The 24,637-nt window shown below is 35.0% G+C and overlaps 1 protein-coding gene across 2 annotated transcripts in view; it reads right to left on the bottom strand.

Annotated features, from left to right (window-relative positions):
* SEMA3A (semaphorin 3A) overlaps nucleotides 1–24,637 on the bottom strand; it is a 209,683-nt gene that overhangs the window by 70,994 nt on the left and 114,052 nt on the right. For both annotated transcript variants that reach the window (XR_008296879.1, XM_015068616.3), the window contains exon 6: nucleotides 15,715–15,834. Coding sequence is in view for 1 of the 2 variants with exons in the window: in XM_015068616.3 (XP_014924102.1) it covers nucleotides 15,715–15,834 (120 nt within the window). In the remaining variant the exon portion in view is untranslated. The remainder of the gene's footprint in view (nucleotides 1–15,714; nucleotides 15,835–24,637) is intronic.

Raw genomic sequence — 24,637 nt, 5'->3', positions numbered from 1 at the left:
AGCTATTATTTTTTTGTACTTTCCTAATCACACTCTACTGAAAACATTGTTATTTTAACAAAACAACTTCCCTTATTTTTAGTTTTACTTTTGCTTTTAGAATTGCATGTATGTGAACTAGAACAGTGAGAGTTGTTAGTTATATTTACGTGAAATTTAGAAAGTTGTTTTTTAGTCAGACGTTCTAGATGTTTAAAATAATATATTTTATGATAAAATCATACATCATATAATCATATCACAACCCTATAATTTAAAATTTAAGATTATAATACAAAATTTAAAGTTGTAATTTTTAAAATATATAATTTTTGGTTTTACATTTGGGTTTTATTGTTTCTTTGTATAAAAATCTACCTAGTGTTTGTTTTTTTTTTTTTAATCAGCTGGATGCTTTTGACAAAAAGATATTTAGAAGAAAATTGCCAATCACGTATTTTAAATTCGATGTTGCTATTTTACATCAAATTTATTATTTAAAATATTGTCAGTACTAGTCTAGCTGTAGTGAAAGGCAGTTAATTTATAATAATGTGCTTTGAAAACTTTTATTTTTTTTTATTTTTTTTTCAACGTTTATTTATTTTTTGGGGGACAGAGAGAGACGGAGCATGAACGGGGGAGGGGCAGAGAGAGAGGGAGACACAGAATCGGAAACAGGCTCCAGGCTCTGAGCCATCAGCCCAGAGCCTGACGCGGGGCTCGAACTCACGGACCGCGAGATCGTGACCTGGCTGAAGTCGGACGCTTAACCGACTGCGCCACCCAGGCGCCCTGAAAACTTTCTTTTTTTAAGTGCTTGAAGCTTCTTTGAACCCCAGAAGTCAGTGCCTTGACCACAGTTTTTTTTTTTTGTTTTTGTTTTTTGTAATTCTTAACCTTTAGCAAGAATGTAGTGGTGGGAGATTTTATGGGCTATCATAAATGTGCTAGTAATTGTATTAATTTGACACTGTCTCAGCAGAATGGATTCAATCAAGCAGGGTAAGGTAGGTTCTACGAGCTTGACACAGAGGTCTTACCAATGACCATTGCTTGAAATTCCAACCAAGCTGTTCATGGGACACACCTGGCTAGTGCTTATATCTCCCCAGCTTAAATGGAAGCAAAAGCCACTAATTTAAAAAGGCTGATTAGAAGAATTGGAGAGTTTGGATTAGACCACATCAGGAGCAGTAATTTAACGTAACTAATGAACACGCACACATTCACTCACACACACACACACACACACACACACACACACACACACACACACATATTCTTGTATGCTATAAATTTCAGCTGAGATGTAAGATAATCTACTCAGGGAGACTGGCACAAAACTATTATGTCTCTATGTCTCTTCTTTAACAATCAAAGATATAATATATTTTGTAACATATTTCAGTCTAGTCCTCAAATTTTAATGTAGGATCTCAAGAGAGTGCAGATTCTGGTTTAGTAGGTCTGGGTAGCCTCTGAGATTTTACATTTCTAACAAGTTCCCAGAGATGCACATGCTGTTCATCCAAAGGCCAAACTCTTAGCAGGAAAAGTTTATACCAACTAAGTTTTCAGTTATTTAAACTATGCATACACAGCACAATTCATTCTGTGAACCATTACAGGATAAAATCCTTTAACTCTGGCAAATCTTTGTTGTTGTTGTTGTTGTTGTTTTTAAACAAATGTACCTGTATTTTCCAAGTCTCTATCTAACTTGATAAACATTTTCTATGTGTGAAATCTTTAGCAAAGTACAGAAATACACAAATCTAAAAAATGGTAAATACTATAATGAACATGTTAGAGAACAAAACTGAAGAGTTTGGAAGACATGGGTTTACTCTGTTTTCACTCAACAACAGGTAGCGACTATCCTCTTGTAAGTTGCTCAAATGTTATTACTGCAGTTTTCTATTTTACAGTGGTTTTGCAAGGATGAAGTGGTCTTACAGGAAGCACTCTGAACAGTATAAAATCCTATACGAGTACAGGATTTCAATTGTTCATGATTATTTCAATTATTTCCTTAGGTAAGGACATCAATTTTCCAAATCATTGCTTTAATTATTATTAAACCTTCCAATATTCAGTATAATAACAATGTCACAGCATTTACAGTACGGTGGATCCAATTTAAAATGACTTCTGATGTTTAAATCAATTTTCAATATTTGTTCAGTGCAGGCAGTCCACTGAAACCGTTACCTTGTTTTTCTTTGTCAACTCCGTCCAATTGTCTCTGCTTTAAGAATGATTATGTATTTTGATTGCTAATAAAAGGTGTTCCCAGAGATACCTAATCAAGACTATTAAAGGTATTTTCTGAACCAATTTGATACTCCCAACCTAGTTTTTAAAAGTACAGCGTTTGTCATTTGATTTTAATAACACTGAGAAATGGTTTCAATGTCTTTAATATGGATTAAATTTAAGTTAGTTCTACTTTCTAGTAGATCTACTATTTCTACATTCTACATTTCTACATGAAATAACTATTAAAATATACATAGAACCACACTCAGCATGGAGCCTGATGCCGGCTTGATCCCATGACCCTGGGATCACGACCTGAGCCCAAATCAAGAGTCAGACACTTGACCCTCTGAGCCACCCAGACACGCCCCTATTTTTAACCTTTTGAGGAACCTCCATACTGTTTTCCAGAGCAGCTGCACCAGTTTGCATTCCCATTAGCAGTGCAAGAGGGTTCCCGTTTCTCCACATCCTCACCAATACCTATTGTTTTTTGTGTTGTTGATTTTAGCCATTCTGACAGGTGTAGATGATATCTCATTGTAGTCTTGATTTGTATTTCCCAAATGATCCGTGATGTTGAGCATCTTTTCATGTATCTTTTGGCCATCTGGATGTCTTTATAATTAGGAATATGACATTATGAATTTCTATTAGCACTCAAAATACATAATCATTCTTAATGAAGAAACAACTGGAAATAGTTCACAAGAAAAAAAAAACAGTAATAGTGTTAATGGACTGTCTGCATTATATATGTCATTGTAATAACAGATTATAAAAACCTATGTTGTATTATCTACAGCTTTTCTGATTCCAACAGATTTGCATTTTTTCCCTTAAAACTTAAAAGGGTTTCCGATTTCTCATTTTTTTAACTCTCTCATACACACATTCTCTAAGAAAAGACTGTAGATGTGGAGACAAAAGATAGTCTCCTTCATAATTGTTCCACCTTGCTGTCATTTCATAGTAAAAGCCTCAAACAGTCAGTGGTTCTGATACTGAATCAAAGTGTGAAAATCAACTGAATAAAAAAATTTCATGTTTCACTAAAAGAAAAATAGAGAGTATGTCCTCCACTTAAACAATGGTTTTACGATATTAGGACATCTTGTAAATACATGCATATGATCCTGTAGATATGCTACAACTTTTAGGGTTTTCATTTATAAAAAGTTCTGTAAGTATTAGCCTGAGGGCAGAGATTGCTCTTACTCAGCTGTTTCTTATAATAGTTCTTGGTACCCAGAGAGTGCTTAATGCGTGTAGAAAATGGAAGTTGCCCAGAGAAATATGTTGGTAGCTAGCAATTCACTGTGTGATTACCAGTAATCTAGGAGGACTTACAATAGGACTGCAGGGGAAAAGGAGAGAATGGCATTCTATGTTAGTAATTGGGGTGAGTGATAAACTTAAGTTATGTACAGAGAAATAGAAATATTGTTGAATGAAATGAAAAAGGACTAGACTTGGGGAAACTAAACATATGCTTTAAAAAACAAAATAAATACACTGAGAAACAGCAATTAAATCAGTTTAATCTCTGCCTAAACATGATCTATTTTTAATTTCCCATTAAAATGTAGCTATTTTAACCCTATCATATTACATAGATCTTAATTGTTTTGCTAACAATCATATATTAATATATAAAATGGTAATCTGAGTATTTTCACGAATATATGTTCCGATGACATTATGTACTTCTATAAACTGTAAAAAAATTCCTTAATATGGATCACATCTAATTTACCCTAAAAACTTCAGGGTTAGACCTTGGTTAGATAGAAGACTTTATGGTGTCATTTGGAGATTTTTATTTTGGTGTGTGCATTACAAAATTTATTATGATAGACATGTTTATTATGGTTGAGGGATGAAAACACAATCTAATTAGGAAGTTATTATTTACCATAGGAATTACTCTTTTCTTTTCTCCCTTTATTCCCCCTTCCGTTTTAGCTTTCTTTGCAGACTCTAACCAATGGACAGATCTCTGTTTAAAAAATGTATTTTTCTTCTTTATTATGAACTGTTTTCTTATCCAAGAAAACATGCAATAGTTCTAAGTAAGCAATTACAACAGCAATTGCTGGCTCAGCTTCCTCAGTTATATTAAAGTATATTAGAGGGGCACCGGGGTGCCTCAGTCGGTTAAGCCTCCGACTTCGGCTCAGGTCATGATCTGACAGTTCGTGAGTTCGAGCCCTGCATGGAGCTCTGTGCTGACAGCTTGGAGCCTGGAGCCTGCTTCGAATTCTGTGCCTCCCTCTCTGCTCCTCCCCGGCTCATGTTCTGTCTCTCTCTCTCTCTCTCTCCTTCAAAAATAAATAAAACCATTAAAAAAAAAAGTATATTAGAGAAAGTTTTACTTTGCTATTATCCCTGAAACATTCTATACTAAAATACTAGTAACATCTATTGATAACCATGATCCTTGTGAGAATGAAGAGTTTGGGAATTTGTGAGTGGATTAAGGCAGTATTGCTAAGTGGGGCTACAGTACATTTTTACAAAATCAAAATGGCAAAATTAATCAAAATGATAATAATTTTAGTAAAGATTCTACAAATCTTCATTACATGGCTACATTCTTCTTACGTTCTACAGTCTCTGCTGTATCACTACGAAATGACTGCTGCATTGCACAGCAACAAGCTGGACCTGTTAACTGTTTGCCATTGTTTTTCTCCATCATGCTACCATGTTCCTAGCTCCAGCCAGTCTTTTCAATTGCTTTCTACAAGTTGCTCTCAGTCAGGAATTAGAAATGAAGAAGGAAGAAAATAAAAATAGTTTCAGGTTGGAAAAAACATGGAAAATAAGTTCACAGTTTAAGATTCATTAGCACACAATTATCTCAAGATCTTTCAAAGGCAATTTCACTAGAATTTGGGCACTGATTGGCTGATCAGAGTTATAACTATAAAGGGATGTGATTTTTCTCCCTGTTTTTATTTATAGGAAATCAATAGCAATAACATCACAGGAAGGGCAGTCATCAGTTTTCTTATGGCAAGCGGCATTATCCCACTACTTTAATAATTTCTCTTCAATCAAAATATTTAATATGACTACTATAAACACAAGAAGGCGATTGATCAAAGCTATCCTATACCTTGTTGGTTCCACTGAGCCCTACAAGCCCAAATTCTCTAACGTGAATTGTTAGTATAACTAGATTTCTTTCCCTTTAATTCACCCCAAAATGTAATATTTTATGGTAATCCATGTGTTGTTATTCTTTCCTGCCTTCAGAACTCATTATTTTCATTTGACTTACAAGATTGCTTTCTCATCTTGCAAAACATTGGTATAATTTGTTCATTTATTCTTGAATGTGTTTAGAAAACGTATTTTATAAAACAGCCATTCTAGGATACTAAGCAATGTAAGTGGCAGTCAGCCCTTTGATATCAGCTTTGGCACTGACTAGCTTTTACAGTCACTAGGCATATTAAAGCTCACTAAATTATAAGTGGGTCATAAGACAACGTATAAACTGAAAACACAATTCTGTACTGGCTAGAACTTAAATTCCATTGTATGCTAAACAGAAAAAGCAGTGTGGATCCCAAAGGGACAGTTCTATCTGCTGTCACCTATTTCCATACATATTCACATTAGGATTTTATAAATGTATAAATGGGTTAGCTCTCTTTGATACTGAAACCCTGGCATCTTATTTATTACCATTTAAATGAGCAAAAGAGATTATTTGGACTTACAGGAATTTAGACAAATTTATAAACATATTGAAGAGACACATTTTTGATGGGTCTCTTATACTCTCAGCTTATATTAAATCCAAAACCAGTTTTAATTTAGTAAATCATCAAGCAAATTACTAAAAACTACACTTCTAATAAATAAACATTTACATTATACTTACATCAATATATAAATTAGTATTACTAATGAATTGCAATTAGTTTTAAACTATGTATCTTTATTTATTTTAATTTTAATTAATTAACTTGTTTATTTATTTATTTTTTTTTTTTACTGTTTATTTATTTTTGAGAGAGAGAGAGAGAGAGAGCACACAAGCGGGGCAGGGGCAGAGAAAGGGGGGTGGAAGATCCAAAGTGCGCTCTGCACTGACAGCAGTAAGCCCGATGTGGGGCTTGAACTCTTCAACTGCGAAATTATGACCTGAGCCCAAGTCAGGTGCTCAACCGACTGAGACACCCAGGTGCCCCTGCATGTTTATTTTTGAATCAAAATTTATACAGTACCATATGTATAGTGGTATACAGTTAAAAGTGCACAACTTATGTGATGATCCAAAGTGCTACAGGAAATTGAAAGATTGGGGCACCTGGGTGGCTCAGCTGGTTGAGCATCCAACTTCTGCTCAAGTCATGATCTCACGGTTCGTGGGTTCGAGCCCCGCATTGGGCTCTGTGCTGACAGCTCAGAGCCTGGAGCCTGTTTCAAATTCTGTGTCTCCCTCTCTCTCTCTGCCCCTCCCCCACTCGCGCTCTGTCTCCCTCTGTTTCAAAACTAAATAAACATTTTAAAAAAATTAAAAAAAAAAGGAAACTGAAAGATTGATTAGAGCAGGGTGTGGGAGGTAGAGGTGGGAGCAAGGTGAAGGAGCTTTGATTTTCACTTGCCTCATTTCTTAAATCATATAGTGACATAAACAATTCTAACCTGAAAATGGTCTCTTAAAGGGTAAAAAACACACGTAAATCTTCTTACTAACATTATTGGGAAAACATTTTAAAGACCCTCTTCCTAGATAACATTTTGTAATTTATATTTAGTTGATATGTGAAATATAGAACATTTCAATGACTCTTCGTCATATGTAAGCAACTTAGTGTGATGAAGCTTAAAAACTGTTTTTTCATGGAAGCAAAGGAGTGGTAGATGTAATTTCATCAAAATGTACAGACATCACTAGGTAAGAAATCGTGCACGTACAGACTCCGGATAAGGAAAGGGCATATGTCATCCTCACTTTACCTCATCAGTTCATTCTCGTCTTTCAGCCACTTTCACTGCTTTCCTAGAAAAATACTGGCTGCTCAATTAAGTGAGATTGTGCATTCTACTACATTTTTAGTGATGTGGCATATTTAGGTATTTTATGGTTCCATTCCTTAAAATTCTCGCATAACATTATAAAGCCAGCTAACATCAACTAAACTGTTTTGTTTTGGTAAGAGCCATCACTTTTGCAAATGCTTTATATGAATTCACTCATACATAATCCTCATAACTATCTGACAAGGGAGGAAATATCATTATTTACATTAGAAAAAGGGGACATGAAGCACAGAAATCTTTTTATCTGCCATCTACAGTTGCTCAGCTCTTGCCCAACTCAAGGAGTCAGGCTCCACAGACTCTGCCCTTTTAACCACTATCCCAAAGGTCACCAATGATGTTCACATGTGAAAAAAAACAAACAAACAAAAAAAAACAAAGCTGAGCTGTGATAGAGCAGGATAAACGATTTTCCTAGCATTCTCAAAAGCAATCAATGTCTTCTTAATTAATCCTGGAAATATTGTTAATAAAGAATTAACCTAATGATTTCTTTCCATAAATGACGAATATTGCACTTACTAGAGCTAAGTTAACGCTTGGAAAAACTTGGTTCATCATTTCATTACTTCTTCTGCTAATTTCGTTAAGCTTAATTTGATTAAAATGTTATTTGCTATTTTAATACTAAAGCTAAATTTTATTTATTCTTGATGTACTAAATGCTCCATGACAATAATCAACTAAAACAAAACAACCTGAGAACAGATTAAAAAAAGGCAAACATCACCTTCAGACAGGTTCACTGTATTAATCTGCTAAATGTGCATTATGTGCTATGTTGGGAGCCTGTAAGCAAATGACAGCAGAAGCAACCAAAGCTGTCATGAGCATTTACTGTATTATCAGATACTATTCTTATTAACCTACATGGACTGTCTCATTCATTCTCGGTACAACGGTATAGTAATATTAACCATGTTTTACAAATCGTAACTGGGTGATGAAAATAAGTAAATTGCCTCCTATGTCATACAGGTAGCAGATGGAGTACCTGGGATACAAACACAGTCAGTTTAACTCCAGAGCCTGCAAAGCAGATTGTTCAAGAATTTCTTACTCGTTATTTCCCAGAGTGTAAGGCAAAGTGGTAGTTCCCATGATAAATACAAGTGAGTACCTATGTGCTCTTGAGATTCAAAGCTGGAAAGATTAAAATCAATCAGTAGAGTGGTATGGTTAAATGAAAAAGAGAGTAAATCTGAGGACAACCAACTATTCGATTAGAGTATGCTAGTGTTTAACACTGGAGAAGTCATTTAGGATCAGAAGATAAAGGACTTGACAGGCAGCAAAATCTGGATTCAATTCACTTGTAAATTGAGAGATATAAATGATTTTTGAATGAGAAACTATTGTGATACCCGTAGAGCTGTTATTAGGGAGCCATCTGACAATGGTATCTAACAAGGAAAAGTATATATGGCTTAATGTTGTTAGGTAATCTAACAAAATTAAGTGTAAACAATAATTTATTGAGTGAAACAATTTTTAATCATCAAAAACTACATGCAGAATTTTTTTTTTTATCCTAAGTTTGAGGATTTCCATTCTTGGCATGTTTATGTGATTTGGTATTTGTAAAAATAAACAGCACACCTATTCTCATGAGTCGACATTTCTCCTTAATTCAGGATTCATTTTATTGGGCATGTGAAGAGGACACCTCACGAGACAGAGTATATAAATGAGCAAACACTTCACCTACATGAAAAGACAGTTACTTTATAACTTTTTACTGTTTTGATATTTTTTGAGACATTATAAATTAAAACCTTCCAGTCTGAAAGCTCCTGAAATCTACCACTATGGAAGTATTTGTGTCAAGCAGACATCTAATAATAAGGCAACTTACTCTTCTCACTAAGAGTGATTAGAAGGTAACAAGTGTTTCGTTTTTTTTTTTTCCCCAAAACTATCCATGCCATTAAAATTCAATGGCATCACTTGCTGTCATTCAGCTTTATCTGGCTAAAATCCTTTAATTCGCTAGCCCCTGCGGTTGGGGAGCTCTAGGCTCATCACACTTAACCTCTGCCTAGGCTTCTCAGAAAAGAATTTGTTTCAGTCCATTCATAGTTTCAATAGTTGAGCAAGCCACACGCAACTGCACACTGGTCTTTTACCCTGAGCACACTAATCTGATTGTTTTTCCACTCTACAAACTCTGGGTCAACAATCAAGCTGCCGCCAGAAACTAATTAATTTGCAAACAGGCTTCTGTTTTCACAGAGGGAAAGCTTTTGAGAGCCATGTCAGAGAGGCCGGTCACACCATGGTTACACGCATTGTCATGGCATCCACTTCTTTGGGTAAATCTCTTGCTTGATGTCACTGCACACATGAACCCAGATTACCCAGTCAGCAGTAAATCCCTATTGAGGCCCACTGAGCTCTGAATGTAGTGAGGCTAGAAGAGGAAATTGGTATAGACAGGCTCTGTATTCATTAAACTGATGGTAAGACTAGAGAGAATAATGTTAAAAACCAAGAAGGAAAAAGGGGGCGGCTTCAATTTAAAGAATTTTCCAAGATATTGTCTCATTTTTCTACATTTCCATCGATTTTAATTTAAAAAGTGGGATTCCCTTAAATAAATGTAATGGCATTTTGAAATGTTACTTTTCTACTCTCATAATTCACTGACAAATTTTGAAATAAGTGGTTCAAAGTGTGTGTCTAATATGCCATACTGGAGAGTTGTACCAGTTAAAAGTGATTATGTTCTTTACACAAAATGTGAAATAGAAAATAGGTCCTCAGAAAGGGAGACCAAGTACAATTATATTTTGGTAACTTTTTGCTCTTTATGAAAAGAGAAACCATATTTAGTGAGTTTCTTAAATTTATCATCATTTGCAGAGTAGAATAATTTCATGCTGTGTATGTATTTTTTAAAAAGATTTTACTTCTGGGGGGGAATGCATTATTTATCAGGCTTAACATTTTTCTAGGTAATAGATTCAGGAGACAAAACCTCAGGTGACCACTATGTTGTGTTTAGGTACAGACTGTTTTTAAATATTACGTACCTTTGCTTCAGCATAATTTCAGCAGAAATAATCAAAAAATACTATAATTTTTATTTGTGATTCTTTACACTGATACCTCAGAATGTTTAATGAATAAGAATATAATTTGTGGGAGATGTAATTCAAAAGTTAAAAAAAGACCGTATCCCTGTTGCTTTTTTATAGGCTATGAAAACGAAGAGGACATTTGTGGTTGCTGTTGTTGTTTTAACTGAACGGTCACTGAACTTCTATGATACTCATCTGCCCATATAACCATTAAATAAGGCATCCAGAGGGCTTTTTCCTCCAAGGTCAGCAAAATAATACTGACTTATGTAAGCCAGGAAATAATTCAGAATGGCATCGTTAAGAAGTCTGACATTATACAGAGCCAGATAATTCATTTTATTATTAAAAAAAATCCAATTGGATACTCTGACAGTTTATGCCTTTGAAGATGGCAGAATTAAAACAGAGCATGGAAAGAGTTGTACAAGCGATTTGAGATTAGGTATCTGGTACTATGTAATATTAATTTGTGCTCTCATGGTTTATTTGTAGTCACATTTCTTGGTTCTATTTTCAGAAAAATGTCTAGTGGAGAAACTTGAATGTTCAGAGAACATGGAAACTCCTAGTGCACGACCACAGAGGACAGCCACCCCGGTAGCAGAGGCACAAGTGAAAGGAGGTGGAACGATGACCTGCACACCGTTTCAATCACAGAAAAGAGCCAGGGGGCTGGTCTAGCCACGGGCACGATCCTGTGAAGAAATTCCACTACAAGGAAACAGGTCTTCCTGACATGAGTGGGAAGGCCTCACACTCCGGGCACTGTAAATAGGCCAGTTTGTGCTCACCGGGCCTTCGCTCTCTCAGGGAGGCATGTGGTTTCATATATTAAACCTGACTTGGACTGCCCTTTCACCCTGAGTCAAATATAATCACTCACAGAATGGGTCTGAGGAAGCTTCCTAAGCGTGCTCCAGCCAATGGAAGTGAAGTACAGGATACTGAGAAAAATCACATTTATTAAGTGCTTACTATATGTCGATTGTTTGCCTAGTACTTTTTTACACATTATCACGTTGCCAGTTTTTCACTACTGTAAGAGGTAATCCCATTAAAAGTAAAGGCAAGGTGAAGCTTACTGTAAAGACTGTAGTCTTTCCCCCATTTCATATTACGTCCCACCATCAGTCCTAGACATAAACAGTACTGGAAACAGTGTCCATCAAAAAGAAAAATAAAAGTGGGTTAGCGACTATCTGCTCTAATGAATGGTTAACACATATAAGTAGGTAGCAGTATTTACATACCAAATGGTTAAGAAATCATGACTGCAACAGCACCATAGACTTAGTTTTCTGACTATGAATATATAGAGAACTGTACCTAATTTTCACACTCTTAGTAAGTTGAAATTGGAAGTGAAGTTTAAATGAAGTTAAAATGACATAAGATGGAGAGAATTTATAATGTACAAGAAACAAAACAGTGAATTTGGGCACATCATGTCAAACTCAAACCAGTACATTTTTTGAAATCACAAGTTGTTCTAATACCTAGTAACCTTAAACTAGGGGCTAATTTAAAAAATCATATTTAAAGCACAGTTATGTAAAAATCAATAGATTCCTTCTCTTATGTTTCTTCATCAAAAATTGTTACTCATTCCGGGGCACCTGAGTGGCTCAGTCAGTTAAGCGTCTGACTTCAGCTCAGGTCACCGTCTCACGGTTCGTGAGTTCGAGCCCCGCGTCAGGCTCTGTGCTGACAGCTCAGAGCCTGGAGCTTGCTTCAGATTCTGTGTCTCCTCTGTCTTCCCCTCGGCCGCTTGCACTCTATCTCTTGCATGGTCTCAAATATAAACATTAATAAAAATTTGTTTAAATAAACAAAATTGTTACTCATTCCTAATTTTTCCTATTGAAAGGAAACTAAATTTAAACCTTGATTGATACTATAATAAAAAGGTAAATTTTAGTTGTTATCAAAATACTGGAATTCTATTTAAAAAATATCAAGATATTTTAAGATCTAATTCTAGGCAACCATTTTCGTTTATTATTTGTCTTCAGCAGGAATAAAAATTAAAAGTCACCTAAAATAGGGCAACTGGTGCATCCGAAATAATTGAACAGGTCTGAATTGATTTGAGAAAAGAAAAGTAAATCTTTTTCTTTGAGTAAAAGAAAAACAAAATTAATTTTAATAGGCCCAAAGACATTCCAAAAAGTACCTTGCTAGTATTTTTTACTTCTGTCAGCACAGATGATTGTGTAGTCTATGCTGATGCCTTCGACTCATTTATTTTATGCATGAATATGTAAACATTATGTTTCCAATTTTATTCTGGAATGGCATTTAATTTCATGAGGCCTGTGATTCACACAATCCCTTGGTTCTATCTCAAATGTGTCCATACCCTCCATCTTGCAGCAGTTCTGGTTTCTGCACCCTGTCAAATGTAACCTTTGTGCTAATTTGGTAAAATCAGTTCTCACGTTTAGTGCTGAGAGACTGATAACCGAATTCTCAAATGAACTACACATTTGCAAGATGAAGTACAGAGCTGTGGACAATGACTGCTTTCCCACAGTGTAAATTCTTCAGACTCAGCTGTCAACATGTAAGTGCGCAACACAAAAGCAGCTTTAACTTGATGACTTTTTTCCTCCAAGGCCATAAAAATGAAATGGATACTATAGTCTCCCTTATGTTATTCCACCTTCTTGGATTTTCTTTCGCATCGACAGTGAAAGCCCGTATGCCCTTTAGAGTTCTTAGTAGATCAAAGTCTCCTTGCTGAACAAATAACAAACATTTTTCCCTCCTACGTAACTATTTCGGTTTGAGAACAGAGCAGATAGCAATGTTGAAAGAGGTTTTTTTTCCCACCATTTTGCCTCCATACAAAGGCCAGGCTTAATAATTGACAGTGGATATTTCAAAATTGCTCCCTGAGATGTTTAGAGTTTGGTTCTTTTATAGTTTTATACAGATAGTATTATGGTGATTTCAGCATCTTTTCCTTTCCTTGGTGAGGCCGCTAATTTCTCATAAGGTCACCCACTATTCCTCCTATGACCCCCCCCAGGATGGATATTTGACTATATGTCCAAACCCTTTTGAACACCACAGTGTCTGCGCTCAATTATGAATGATTTGAGGCATCATCTGCATTGAAGAGAACAAACAACGGGGAAGTGCTGTCAAACTTACTAAAAACTTGAGAGAGCAGGGAACAAGGGAAACTAAGAGAGGTGACTCTTTAAAGAGAAAGGGCTACTTAACAATAAGAAATGCTGCAAGAGATATTGTCCAAATGGAGAGACTGATTTAAATAAAGTGTACAGAAAGTTACCAGTTATCACCAACTGCTTTTGGAGAAGCAGTTTCATGGACTCAAACTCAGGTTTAAAGTTGGCTAAAGGCAGCATAAACTTCCCTAAATGGACTTAGATGCATAGGGACTTCATATCACACCATGATTAAAGGAAGGGTTTGGATAGAACAGACAAACAAGTCTTCCGTTGAGGGGAGAAAATCACGGAAGGAGAGATAAAGACCGCAAAAGAAATGTACATTGGGTAAAACTATGAAAAAAATATCAATACAATTAAGTGGAAAGGCAGCGTGGTCAAACATGGAAGAGGCACACCACTCATTAATACATAAAAAAATAATAGGATGATCAGAAATGTTGTTGCAGGAGGGCAGAGATGCTGAGCTAATGGGAGGTGTGTTTTATGTTTTCAGTAGTCACTTTAAAATAAGAGACATTTCAGGACAAAGATTATTATACACAACTCACAGTCTCTGGAAGTTTCAATGAAGCTCAACAGCAGAACTGTGATCTTTCTCTAACAAACCAATGAAAGAGAGAGGTGATGAAAGGAATTTTGGGTTCCAGGAAGGGCAGGAAAAACAAGTGTGGTAGAAGTTTGAAGAATGAGAATATTCAAGCATCTTAATGAGAACTTAGACGTAACCCATGAGCTCCATTCTTGTTAATGAAGCAAAATAAAACGAGGAAAATTGTATTTATTTATTTTAGGCATATAAATTTCGTACATTTTCTCCTACACTAAATTTATTTACATACTAAAAAGAGAAAGAAAGTAAAAAAAAGTATCTACTTGATCAAGTTGAAGCCAGTGCCTGAAGTTCAGGAAACTGGGTTCTTGTTAGAAATCTTGTACTACTAGATTAGATAGAATCTTAGATAAAATATTAGTCTTAATTTCTTCACCTATAAAAACTGAGAGAGAATTTAAGGAAGATGAAAAGAGAATAAAATGAAATAATATAAAGTCCTGGGGTGCCTGGGTGGTTCAGTTGGTTGGGTGGCTGACTTCGGCTCAGGTCACGATCTTGCGGTCTGTGAGTTCAAGCCCCGCATCGGGCTCTATGCGGACAGCTTGGAGCCTGGAGCCTGCTTCAAATTCTGTGTCTCCCTCTCTCTCTGCCCCTTCCCCATTTGTACTGTCTCTCTCTGTCTTTCAAAAATGAATAAATATTACAAAAAAAATTTTACAAACAATAAAGTCCTTTGAAATTTTGAAAATATTAATGGAATACTACTTGGCAATGAAAAGAATGAAATATGGCCTTTTGTAGCAACGTGGATGGAACTGGAGAGTGTTATGCTAAGTGAAATAAGTCATACAGAGAAAGACAGATACCATATGTTTTCATTCCTGTGTGGATCCTGAGAAATTTAACAGAAGACCATGGGGGAGGGGAAGGGAAAAAAAAGTTAGAAAGAGGGAAGGAGGCAAACCATAAAAGATTCTTAAAAACTGAGAATAAACTGACGGTTGATGGAGCGGGAGGGAGGGAGGGAGGGGAAAGTGGGTGATGGGCATTGACGAGGCACCTGTTGGGATAAGCACTGGGTGTTGTATGGAAACCAATTTGACAAGAAATTTCATATTAAAAAAAAAGACAATATTTTCAACATAATGTTATTAGCATTACAATTTTTTTAAATGTTCAGTAACATATGATGCTCTCAGGGCACTATGAGAGACGTGGAGAAAAAATGTACTACACGTTGACATCTGTCGTGTTGTCCATGTAAGACTGGTAAGCCCTCTTATCTTTTTCCATTGCCTCCCTTCCGCAGCTCCAACCCAGATCTATTTCTTTCCACAGTTAACTGCTGAGAAACTTCAGTTTTGGCATGAAGCAAATATTTTCCTCAATTTTTAATCTCATCTGGCTCTGTTTTCCCTATTTTCTCACACCCACAGTCATGAAGTCACTAGCGCGAGTTTAAGCGCGTACTAAATCTCAAGTCACACCGTTGGTACCGTACAGGGAAAGTTCTCCACTGACTACTCCAGTTAGACGTGTTACATAACATGCTTGTGCTCTTGTACACACCACCTACCGTTGAGCCACCTGGAATCATGCTGCTCTGTTCTGATTGGGTGATGGTGCCCGAGAGTTCTGAAGATCGCAAAATCTCGCCCCATAAAATCAGCTGCGGTCCCGGAGTATAATTCTCCATCTACATTGTGACAGAATAAAACCACATACATATACTTTAATTCAATTAAGGAAAGAAAAACAAAATGAATCAAAAGAAGGAAAGTCTCAAGTTATGACCCTGCTAGAAAGAACACAGATATGCTATCTGCATCATTATGCAATTACTCATTTTTATTCTATGTCTTTGTTGAATAGTATTTTATTATGAGATCACTCACTGATTAAGCATCTACTCCATAAGTCCTGACTTCAAATAACTGAGTAAAATATGGTTCAGTAGACATTACTAAGACCTAACATTTATTCTTTTCTACTATGATGCGAGACAAAGTGCAAAATACAGAGGTATAAAGCTACTGCTGTTCTAATATCCTTATTTATTAGGGTAGGATATCACTGTAAAATCTTCTATGGTTTTTATTTTAATGGAAATTAAATTGTCAATGTATTTCCTTTTCAGTGGTACCTGAGTTAGTAAGATTTTACAATACTTTAGAAAGAACTAGTATTTTCCTCACCAATAATTTTTTTTCTTGCTTTTATTTTTGAATGTATCAGGTGGGAGAAGGGTTCTTAGTAAAAGTTATCACATAGTCTAAAAACAAGTCCATCACGTAGTTTCATATATTAAAGAAATGTATCTGAAGAGGAGGAAATTTTGATAAATATAGGTCATAATCTCCATAGTTCAAGATTCTACTATGTTTTTTACTCATTTTTACTGAAAATATATCAACTCTAGGTCAGAGTTTAATAAATGAGGAATCATAATCACAAGGTTAAAAAAAAGGAAAAGAAAAGAGGGAGGAGAAAAAGAAGTTAATATTTACTGAACACCATTCTGTGTTTGCTGGGGAGTCATGCACTGGCTGGACACTTTCCAATTATCTCATTTAGTTCTGTCAACCACCGTGTGATGTAAATGGTATCCCTACTTAACAGTTCAAGAAACCCAAGGTTGCTCAGCTGATGACTAGGATAGTAAGGGTAAAAGTTCAAACTCAGGCTTGTTTACTCTCAAGCCTCTTACACTAAACTATACCAGCTTTTAATAAACTGAAGGTTGTATAAAAATTTTATTTTCTTTCCTTTAAACAGAAAATACCTCATATTATTTCATCTAGGAAACACATTATTGCCTACTTACTTATAATGAATTATCAGCAAAATGAAACAAAAAATATGAAATCATCTTTAAATAAAATTACCAGTAAACTTAATACTATCTTGCTGATCATTTGGATAAGTTAATGTTTCTGAATTCAGTGCCTTGAAAATTAATCAGAAAATAAAATAGGCATAGATAAAGTATAACTTAAACATTTGTATAACACTATTATTTCCAAGGATTTTCATATTTATAATGAATTTCATATGTATATTGAATATATGAATCAGATTTCTCATGTGATATTCTTTGTTCACACCCTCAATTCCCACTTCCACATGAAGGTTTTATAATGAAAACAGGCATTCTCAGTGGTCTCACTCAAATCAGTTCCTTTGGTACAGCTCGTGGTTCTCTGAAGTGTCTCGATGCACCAACCTTTGGACGACGTCCAAGGCAGGGGAGAAGAGTGATGCAGGGAGAATCAGTGCATAATCCAGGTTATAACTTGAAATATTACTAAGTGACACCTTATCTCATGGACTTTTAGGATAGTGATCATTTACTTTGGGTTGTTGTGAATCAAGACAAAAAATGATAATGTGACAATATATTAATGAATGGTACTCATATAACATTCGAAGCTGTCATAATATGGTATCTTTGGGATTTAAAGGCATCTTGTATTCTCTTCACTTAATTAAATATCAAGTTCAAATCTGACCTCTTCTCCCCATAATAATTGCAATAATATTTTATCTGCCCACAAGGTAAAAAATAAAACTTTTCTTTTTTGTTTATTTATCTTTACGTATTTATTTTGAGAGAGAGAGAGAGAGAGAAAGAGAGAGAGAGCGCAGGGGAGGGAGAGAGGGAGAAGGAGATGCCCAAGCAGGCTCCATGCTGTCAACACAGAGCCCCAAATGGGGCTCGATCCCATAAACTGTGCGATCATGACCTGAGCCAAAATCAAGAGTTGGATGCTTAACTGACTGAGTCACCCATGTGCCCCCCAAACAAACCTTCTCAAGCAAACATTCTATGAATGAGCTACCTATGAGTTTCAAAGGTAAATGTTTATTGGCTCCTTAACTTTTACTTATATTTAATCACTATAATACTTTTATTAAGGTTACTTTTTTAGCTTTTTACAAATAATTAACAGATGTAACAGATTTTTAAACTTCAGGTAAATTATTTTTCTTGAGATGTGTGAAGAAGGTGGTACTAATTAAAAATGTGTTGTAATAGCAGCCTAAAATGTTCACGTTAATTTCAAATATTTTCATGTTGCAACAGCTCTAATAGGATGCCTTGTGTCCCCTTTACCTTGAAAAATCAAAAGTATTAAATTATTCATTGAACCTCACTGCCCTGTCAAACATGTGTTAGGTGATAAAAATCAGGAAAGGTGAAAAGAGAATCACCAGAAGTGAAACTGAACAATTTCATATCAGAGTGTAGTCAGACAGAACATGTCCAATAGGAGGTTTAATCAGAAATGGAAGAGTAAAGAATGTCATTAATTATTCTTTTCTGGGGGGTATGCCTGGGTGGTTCAGGTCATGATCTCATGGCTCATTAGTTCGAGCCCCGCATCGGGCTCTGTGCTGACAGCTCAGAGCCTGGAGCCTGCTTCGGATTCTGTGTCTCCCTCTCTCTCTTCCCTTCCCCCATTCACATTCTCTCTCTCTCTCTCTCTCTCAAAAATAATATATTAACATTAAAAAAAATTTAAATATATTTTTAAGTCCCTTTGACTTATTTTATTACATAATTGGAAATTAGTAGATTTAATCCCTTTCCCTCAATCCTTTTTTTTTTTTGCTTGTTCAGTGTGAGTAAAATCCATAATTATGGTTGCTATTATGTGTAAATTCTATTCACAGGAGAGCTGAAATAACAAAAACACCACCAAAAGAAAGTGTTACTTAGATATATAGAGGTATTTGCTTCTCTTACTAATATATGTACTTGTTTTATAACTTACACTTTTTATCCACTCCCACATAAGGAAAGCAAAAATCAATATAAATGAAGGCAAAGGCAGAAAGACTGATTTTGTTTCTTTTTTTGACAATAGATAAGTAGGTCATTTACAGAAAGCAGAGAATTCTTCAGCAGGAGAGCTACTGATCAATTTAGTACTAAAAACAGATTTAAAGGACGGACTCAGAAACCAAAGGAAGTTTGCAGTTTAGGCACCAGTTGCCTCCAGTCATAGGAAATTCCCTCCCACCTGAATATTATTTTTAGCAAGAGTCATCTGTGAGCTGTAGGGCACCAGACGATTAAGAGGCCGTGAAGGATACATTCTCATATTACCAATGTTCAATATCAGTAACTTTTTAAAGTAATATATATTTTAATAACGTATTTTTTTTTTATTTTTAGAGAGAGAGAGAGAGAGAGTGCATGAGTGGGGAAGAGGGACAGAGGGAAAGAGAGAGAGAGAAAATTCCACGGACCCCAATGCAGGGCTCGATCCTATGACCCTGGGCTAACGACCTGAGCCAGTATCAAGAGTCAGATGCTTAACCAACTGAACCACCCAGGCACCACAATATCAGTAACTGTTTTTTATACCAGGCCTTAAATCAGAATTTCTGCTTAGATGTCAACTCTTAGCAGGGATGAATGCTCCACAGAAATTGTATCACACATTTATTAAGCTGGCCCAAATGTACAGGTGTTAAAATACTCTACTCTTGCATTTTTATAAGCAAATAAATAATAATCAACTTAGAATATATACTATTTAGGGGCGCCTGGGTGGCGCAGTCAGTTAAGCGTCCGGCTTCAGCCAGGTCACGATCTCGCGGTCCGTGAGTTCGAGCCCCGCATCAGGCTCTGGGCTGATGGCTCAGAGCCTGGAGCCTGTTTCCGATTCTGTGTCTCCCTCTCTCTCTGCCCCTCCCCCGTTCATGCTCTGTCTCTCTCTGTCCCAAAAATAAATAAAAACGTTGAAAAAAAATTTTTTTAAAAAGAATATATACTATTTAATAAACTTGTGTATTTCCACTATGGATTAAAGACCTAGTACCTTTTGTGGCTATATAAAATGATCTAATGAAAACTGAGTATAAGAAATTTACTATACCTCAGTTGGCTTATTTTTGAACAAGCATGTTTAACAAAAAAAAAAGTCACCTCGCCAACTTCTCTTGCAGTTTCTAGGTCATTAATGAAGTTATCAAATTATATGTTGATTCTTGGGCATAGTGCTAATTTTCCAGTTTTCTGACCCTTAATATAAGTCTTCTTGAAAATCTGAAGTAGTAGATAGGTAAATGTTATCCTACAATGATTCAAATAGCATTATGGTTAGGATACATATTTTTTCCGTATGTACTAAGCTACTAGTGAAATAAAACATGAAATTTATCCAATTTTATTAAATTGCTGGTACAACAGTGTACTCATTGAGTTGTTATATATATCAAAGTGGTTGTAGATACTCTAATAGTTTTTAGTCTCTACAAAAAACACCCTATAGCAAGTCTGATGTCTCAAAAAGAACACATCAGACTAAGAAAAACTAGTGCTGACAGATGTAACTAAGAACCTAAAAACTGTCAACTATGAAAGTTGCTAGTTGAGTATACTGCCATTCTTCCTTAACTGTAAGCCTTCTAAACTGTCTCTAAGGAAAGCATTCTTTACTGAGATAAACAAAAAGTTGAGTGAACTGCATTTCCACCATGGCAGAGTTACCTGAGAAGCATGTGTTGAAAACAAAAGTTCATATGTACTCTGGACTTTATGTTCACAGCTCAATATGAAGTAAAAATGTGGCTTAGATCAGTTAATGTATTGGATTACAATTCCTAAGAAGGGTGTGGTGAGAAGTAGAAGGTAAAAAAAAAAAAAAACATTTCCTGATGAAACTGCAGCATTACTAACACAGGTGTAATGTGGGACATGGATGTTGAGCAAAAATCAAACAAACCTAAAGACAAGCCATTATGTTGTTAACACCTAAGTAAATTCCACTCACAGAACAGCACAGTAATTAGAAACAGAGGAAAAATAAATTTATGTGTCTCTCTCTATTACATGGATACACACACACAGACACAGATACACACACACACACACACAGTGCATGGATGTAATCCATTTCTTCAGAGTAAAAAGGTGTGGGAATAATTTTACATTTTTACATTTACTGAACATCTTCTCTGTATGAATAAGTATAATGTGCTGGCTTTGTTATTTATATCGTACTTTTAAAACTAACATTTTTAAGTAGTTAATATGTGCATATGGCACAAAATGAAAAATATAAAATTTATAAGGTATCAAATCTGTCTCTCAGACTCTCAGACTCCTTTACAGCAACCACTATTACTTTTTTTTTCTTGGTTTCCACTTCTACATATATTCCAGAAATATGTAAGCACTCAAATGTGATATGCTATTAAATTGTCTTATTTAGTTCTCACAACTAGCGGAATTAGAATGTCCATGCCATTTTACATATAAAGAAATTGAGGCTCAGAGAGGTTCAAATAATATTTTCAATTACAGTTAATTAACTCAGGGAGTACCTCTTTGATCTAATACCAAGTGAGAGCATATTCTAATGTCAAATTACATTCTTTCCTGGGGCAAGGCAGAATTCTAGCTTGGGGAAACAGATCATAACTAAAGGTCCTAGACCCTTGCCATAGATTTCAATAATATGATTTAGTGATGGATTATTTCTAAATTATTAGGACTATAATGCCTGGAGAAGACTTCAATAAGGAAATAAAACTGCTTTTCAAATTGACTATTGCTTTTATGTCATGAAAACGTGAGATGACACTTAATTAGTGAGGAAAATACAAGATTTTATTCTTGCAGCCACACCTGGCATTTCTTCTGAGCAGGGGAGAAACTGCTATTCTTAATAAAAAAATAAATAAAGTCATTAAAATATTTACAGGTAGATGAAATAAAAAATACTTAAAAATAAATACTGGAACTATTTCATATTGACAAAATGATTTTTATTAAAGGAGATTTGAAAAATTAACTTTACTAAGGTCATTTAAAAACTTAGGAGACTTAATTTAGTAGCTATGCATGGCTAAGGAAAGAATCCATATGTTTTGTGGTCATCGGCTTAAAAACCATTTTGAAAAGAAGTTATACTAAACCTTGATAAATTTCATGAACTAATTTTTTAAGCTGTCATCTGGCTTTAAAGCTTATTACTGGTTGAAACTGCTTACTAGGGGGACTAGTGACATAAAAAGTATCTGCTGTCAGGATTCAGCTAACCAGTTTATAGGTGGTTTGAGCCAAACATGAAACTTTATTTCCTAGTATTGGGAACAGAAACAGCCCGGGACAACCTTGAAAATTTCTCTTACGTGCTGAAATAAGGAGAATATATTCACTCTTTCGGGCAGACAGGCTTTCCCAACAGGCAATCTCTAACACACAATGTCCTACCTGTATATTTCAGAGACAGTTCTTACTGTTATACGTAAAAGTTTGGGAAAATATTCATGTTGAAAAAACTCCATTAAATCATCAAGCACTCTTTTTAAAAAATCACAAGAGAAAATGCCAAAAAAACCCACCAAGGGGAATTAAGTGTACTATGAGAAGAAGAATTTATAGTACAGTTATAAGGAAAGCAAGTAACAAAGTCACAGCTCTTGAATGAAAATGATGTTCCAGAGATTTTGAGGGATTTTCATTTTTCTGTACCTTGCTATTCAGCTGATTTAGAAATTAATTTATGTGGGCTTGAATAGTTTTCCTTGTCAATAAGCACTAAATACCTCTAAATGTTACTCAACTATTTGACCATATCAGAGAGGTGAGGTCTGGATTTCCATTTGAAAGCTGCTTCTTTTTTAGCCACACATCCTTTCCTTGATTCATGAAACTTCCATCATTCTCTTTTCCTTTTCACAACCCTAAACAGCTTTTTCAAAGAAATTCTAATATAAAACCAAAACTATGGAGTTTCATATTCTTTGTGGACTTGTGTGGTTGCATGCCATATGAACTATGTAATACTTACTTGTCATCATCCTTTCTCAATGGAATATTAAAATAAATAATCAAGCAAATCCCCACTGAGAAACATACCACAAATTAAAGCTGCTTTAGGCACGAGTTAACATACTGCTTTTTGAACAATATCTATCTTTTTTCTTCAGTATGCAATTTAAATAAGTACAGGCTGCAAGTTTGTGCAAGGTAGAACTCCTCCCCTTTGTTTAAGACAACTTTCAAATTTCTGTGTGTGCACTTAAGGAAGTTATCTACATGTAATCACTAGGCCAGCTGTGAAGAGGAAAATTATAAGTGTGCTATGTTTGCTGCATTCCTCCAGGTCTTAAACTTTTGTTAAAATGCTTCATGAATGTATCAAATGGACTGCAATTGTCTACATTTGAAAAGCAATAGAGGAGATAATTCATGTTGTACTGTTCTCATTCTTAATAGAAAAGAGATCAGAGATAAGCGGAACATACTAGTAAACACTAGAGAATAGTGGTAAAAATAGATCTTCATAGTTAATGCTGTAGTCAATATGACTAGAGTTTATTTTGCTAAGTAGAAAAAAAAGTTATTTTTTAGAAACAAAAGACTGGCAAAATTGAACCTTACGACATATCAAATAATAACCTAAATTTACTTTTTAAAAATCTAGATTATGCAAAATTCAATTAGACATGTTATGCTTGATAAGTTTCACAACCATTTTTGTTATGAAATAATTACCTTCTATGTTTTCTAGAAAAGGAAACAAAAAAAAAGGAAAGAAAACGAAAGTTATATAATTTCTACATGATCATATAGAAAAATGTATTCAGGAACAGACTAATGACTCAGAATCTTTTGTGTTTTTGTTTGTTAACATGCCTAAAAGTCCAAAAAAAGAAAAAAAGAAAAAAAGAAAAATTGTTTAATGATGTATCACCTTTTTTTCACATGTTTATTTAGTGGTAGTCTAAAGGTGATTAAAAGTATGTGGAAAGAATTCTTTATTTTTCAATACAGACTAAAGTTTTCTCCCTCTTTAGCTTATTTCAATCTTTCTATCTCCATCCTTTGAAGTATGACTAAGGATTCCCCACCCATCTGCATTGCTGAAGGAAAAGAAGAAAGAAGACAACCAGAAAATGATGCGTAGAGGCAAGTGTAGAGGAAATACATTAAATGTTTTGTTAGATTAAAAAAATGGCGTAAAGCAAAAAACAAAAAAAAGATGAATAGTGAAGTCCTTCCTTCATTTCGAGGTGACACAATAGGTTCTCTGAGAATTGTATGACCATTAAAACTGTACTGATTAAGTTATCCAAATGTTGAGAGTGTGACAAATCTTGTAATTACAATGAACAAAGATAGACAATCTCATTCTTTCCTTCTGACTTGTCAAAATTCTCCCTTGAAACTCCTCTTTTATAAAAAGAAAACCAAAACGACTTACTCACAGATAAGAATTTTAAAGTCTTAGTGGAAATGTATGGTGACAGCGCAGGCAATTTTAAGGACACGTATTAAACCATTTTGATTAAAAAGAATCACAGACCAAACAGTACACTAATCAAAGCAGCATTTAGTATTTTTTTCTTCATTTTCAAAATATTTTAAAATATCTCAACTGGCATCCTCCTAAAATAGTTTGTGATTAGTAATGGAAAATGTTGGTATATAAAAAGGAACAATCTGGTTATTATCTATAGAAAATTCACTGTTTAACTGT

This window comes from Acinonyx jubatus, chromosome A2 (genome assembly GCF_027475565.1).
Source record: "Acinonyx jubatus isolate Ajub_Pintada_27869175 chromosome A2, VMU_Ajub_asm_v1.0, whole genome shotgun sequence".
NCBI lineage: Eukaryota > Metazoa > Chordata > Mammalia > Carnivora > Felidae > Acinonyx > Acinonyx jubatus.
The sequence above is the reverse complement of the archived record's forward strand: the minus strand, read 5'-3'. Positions and strand labels throughout refer to the sequence as shown.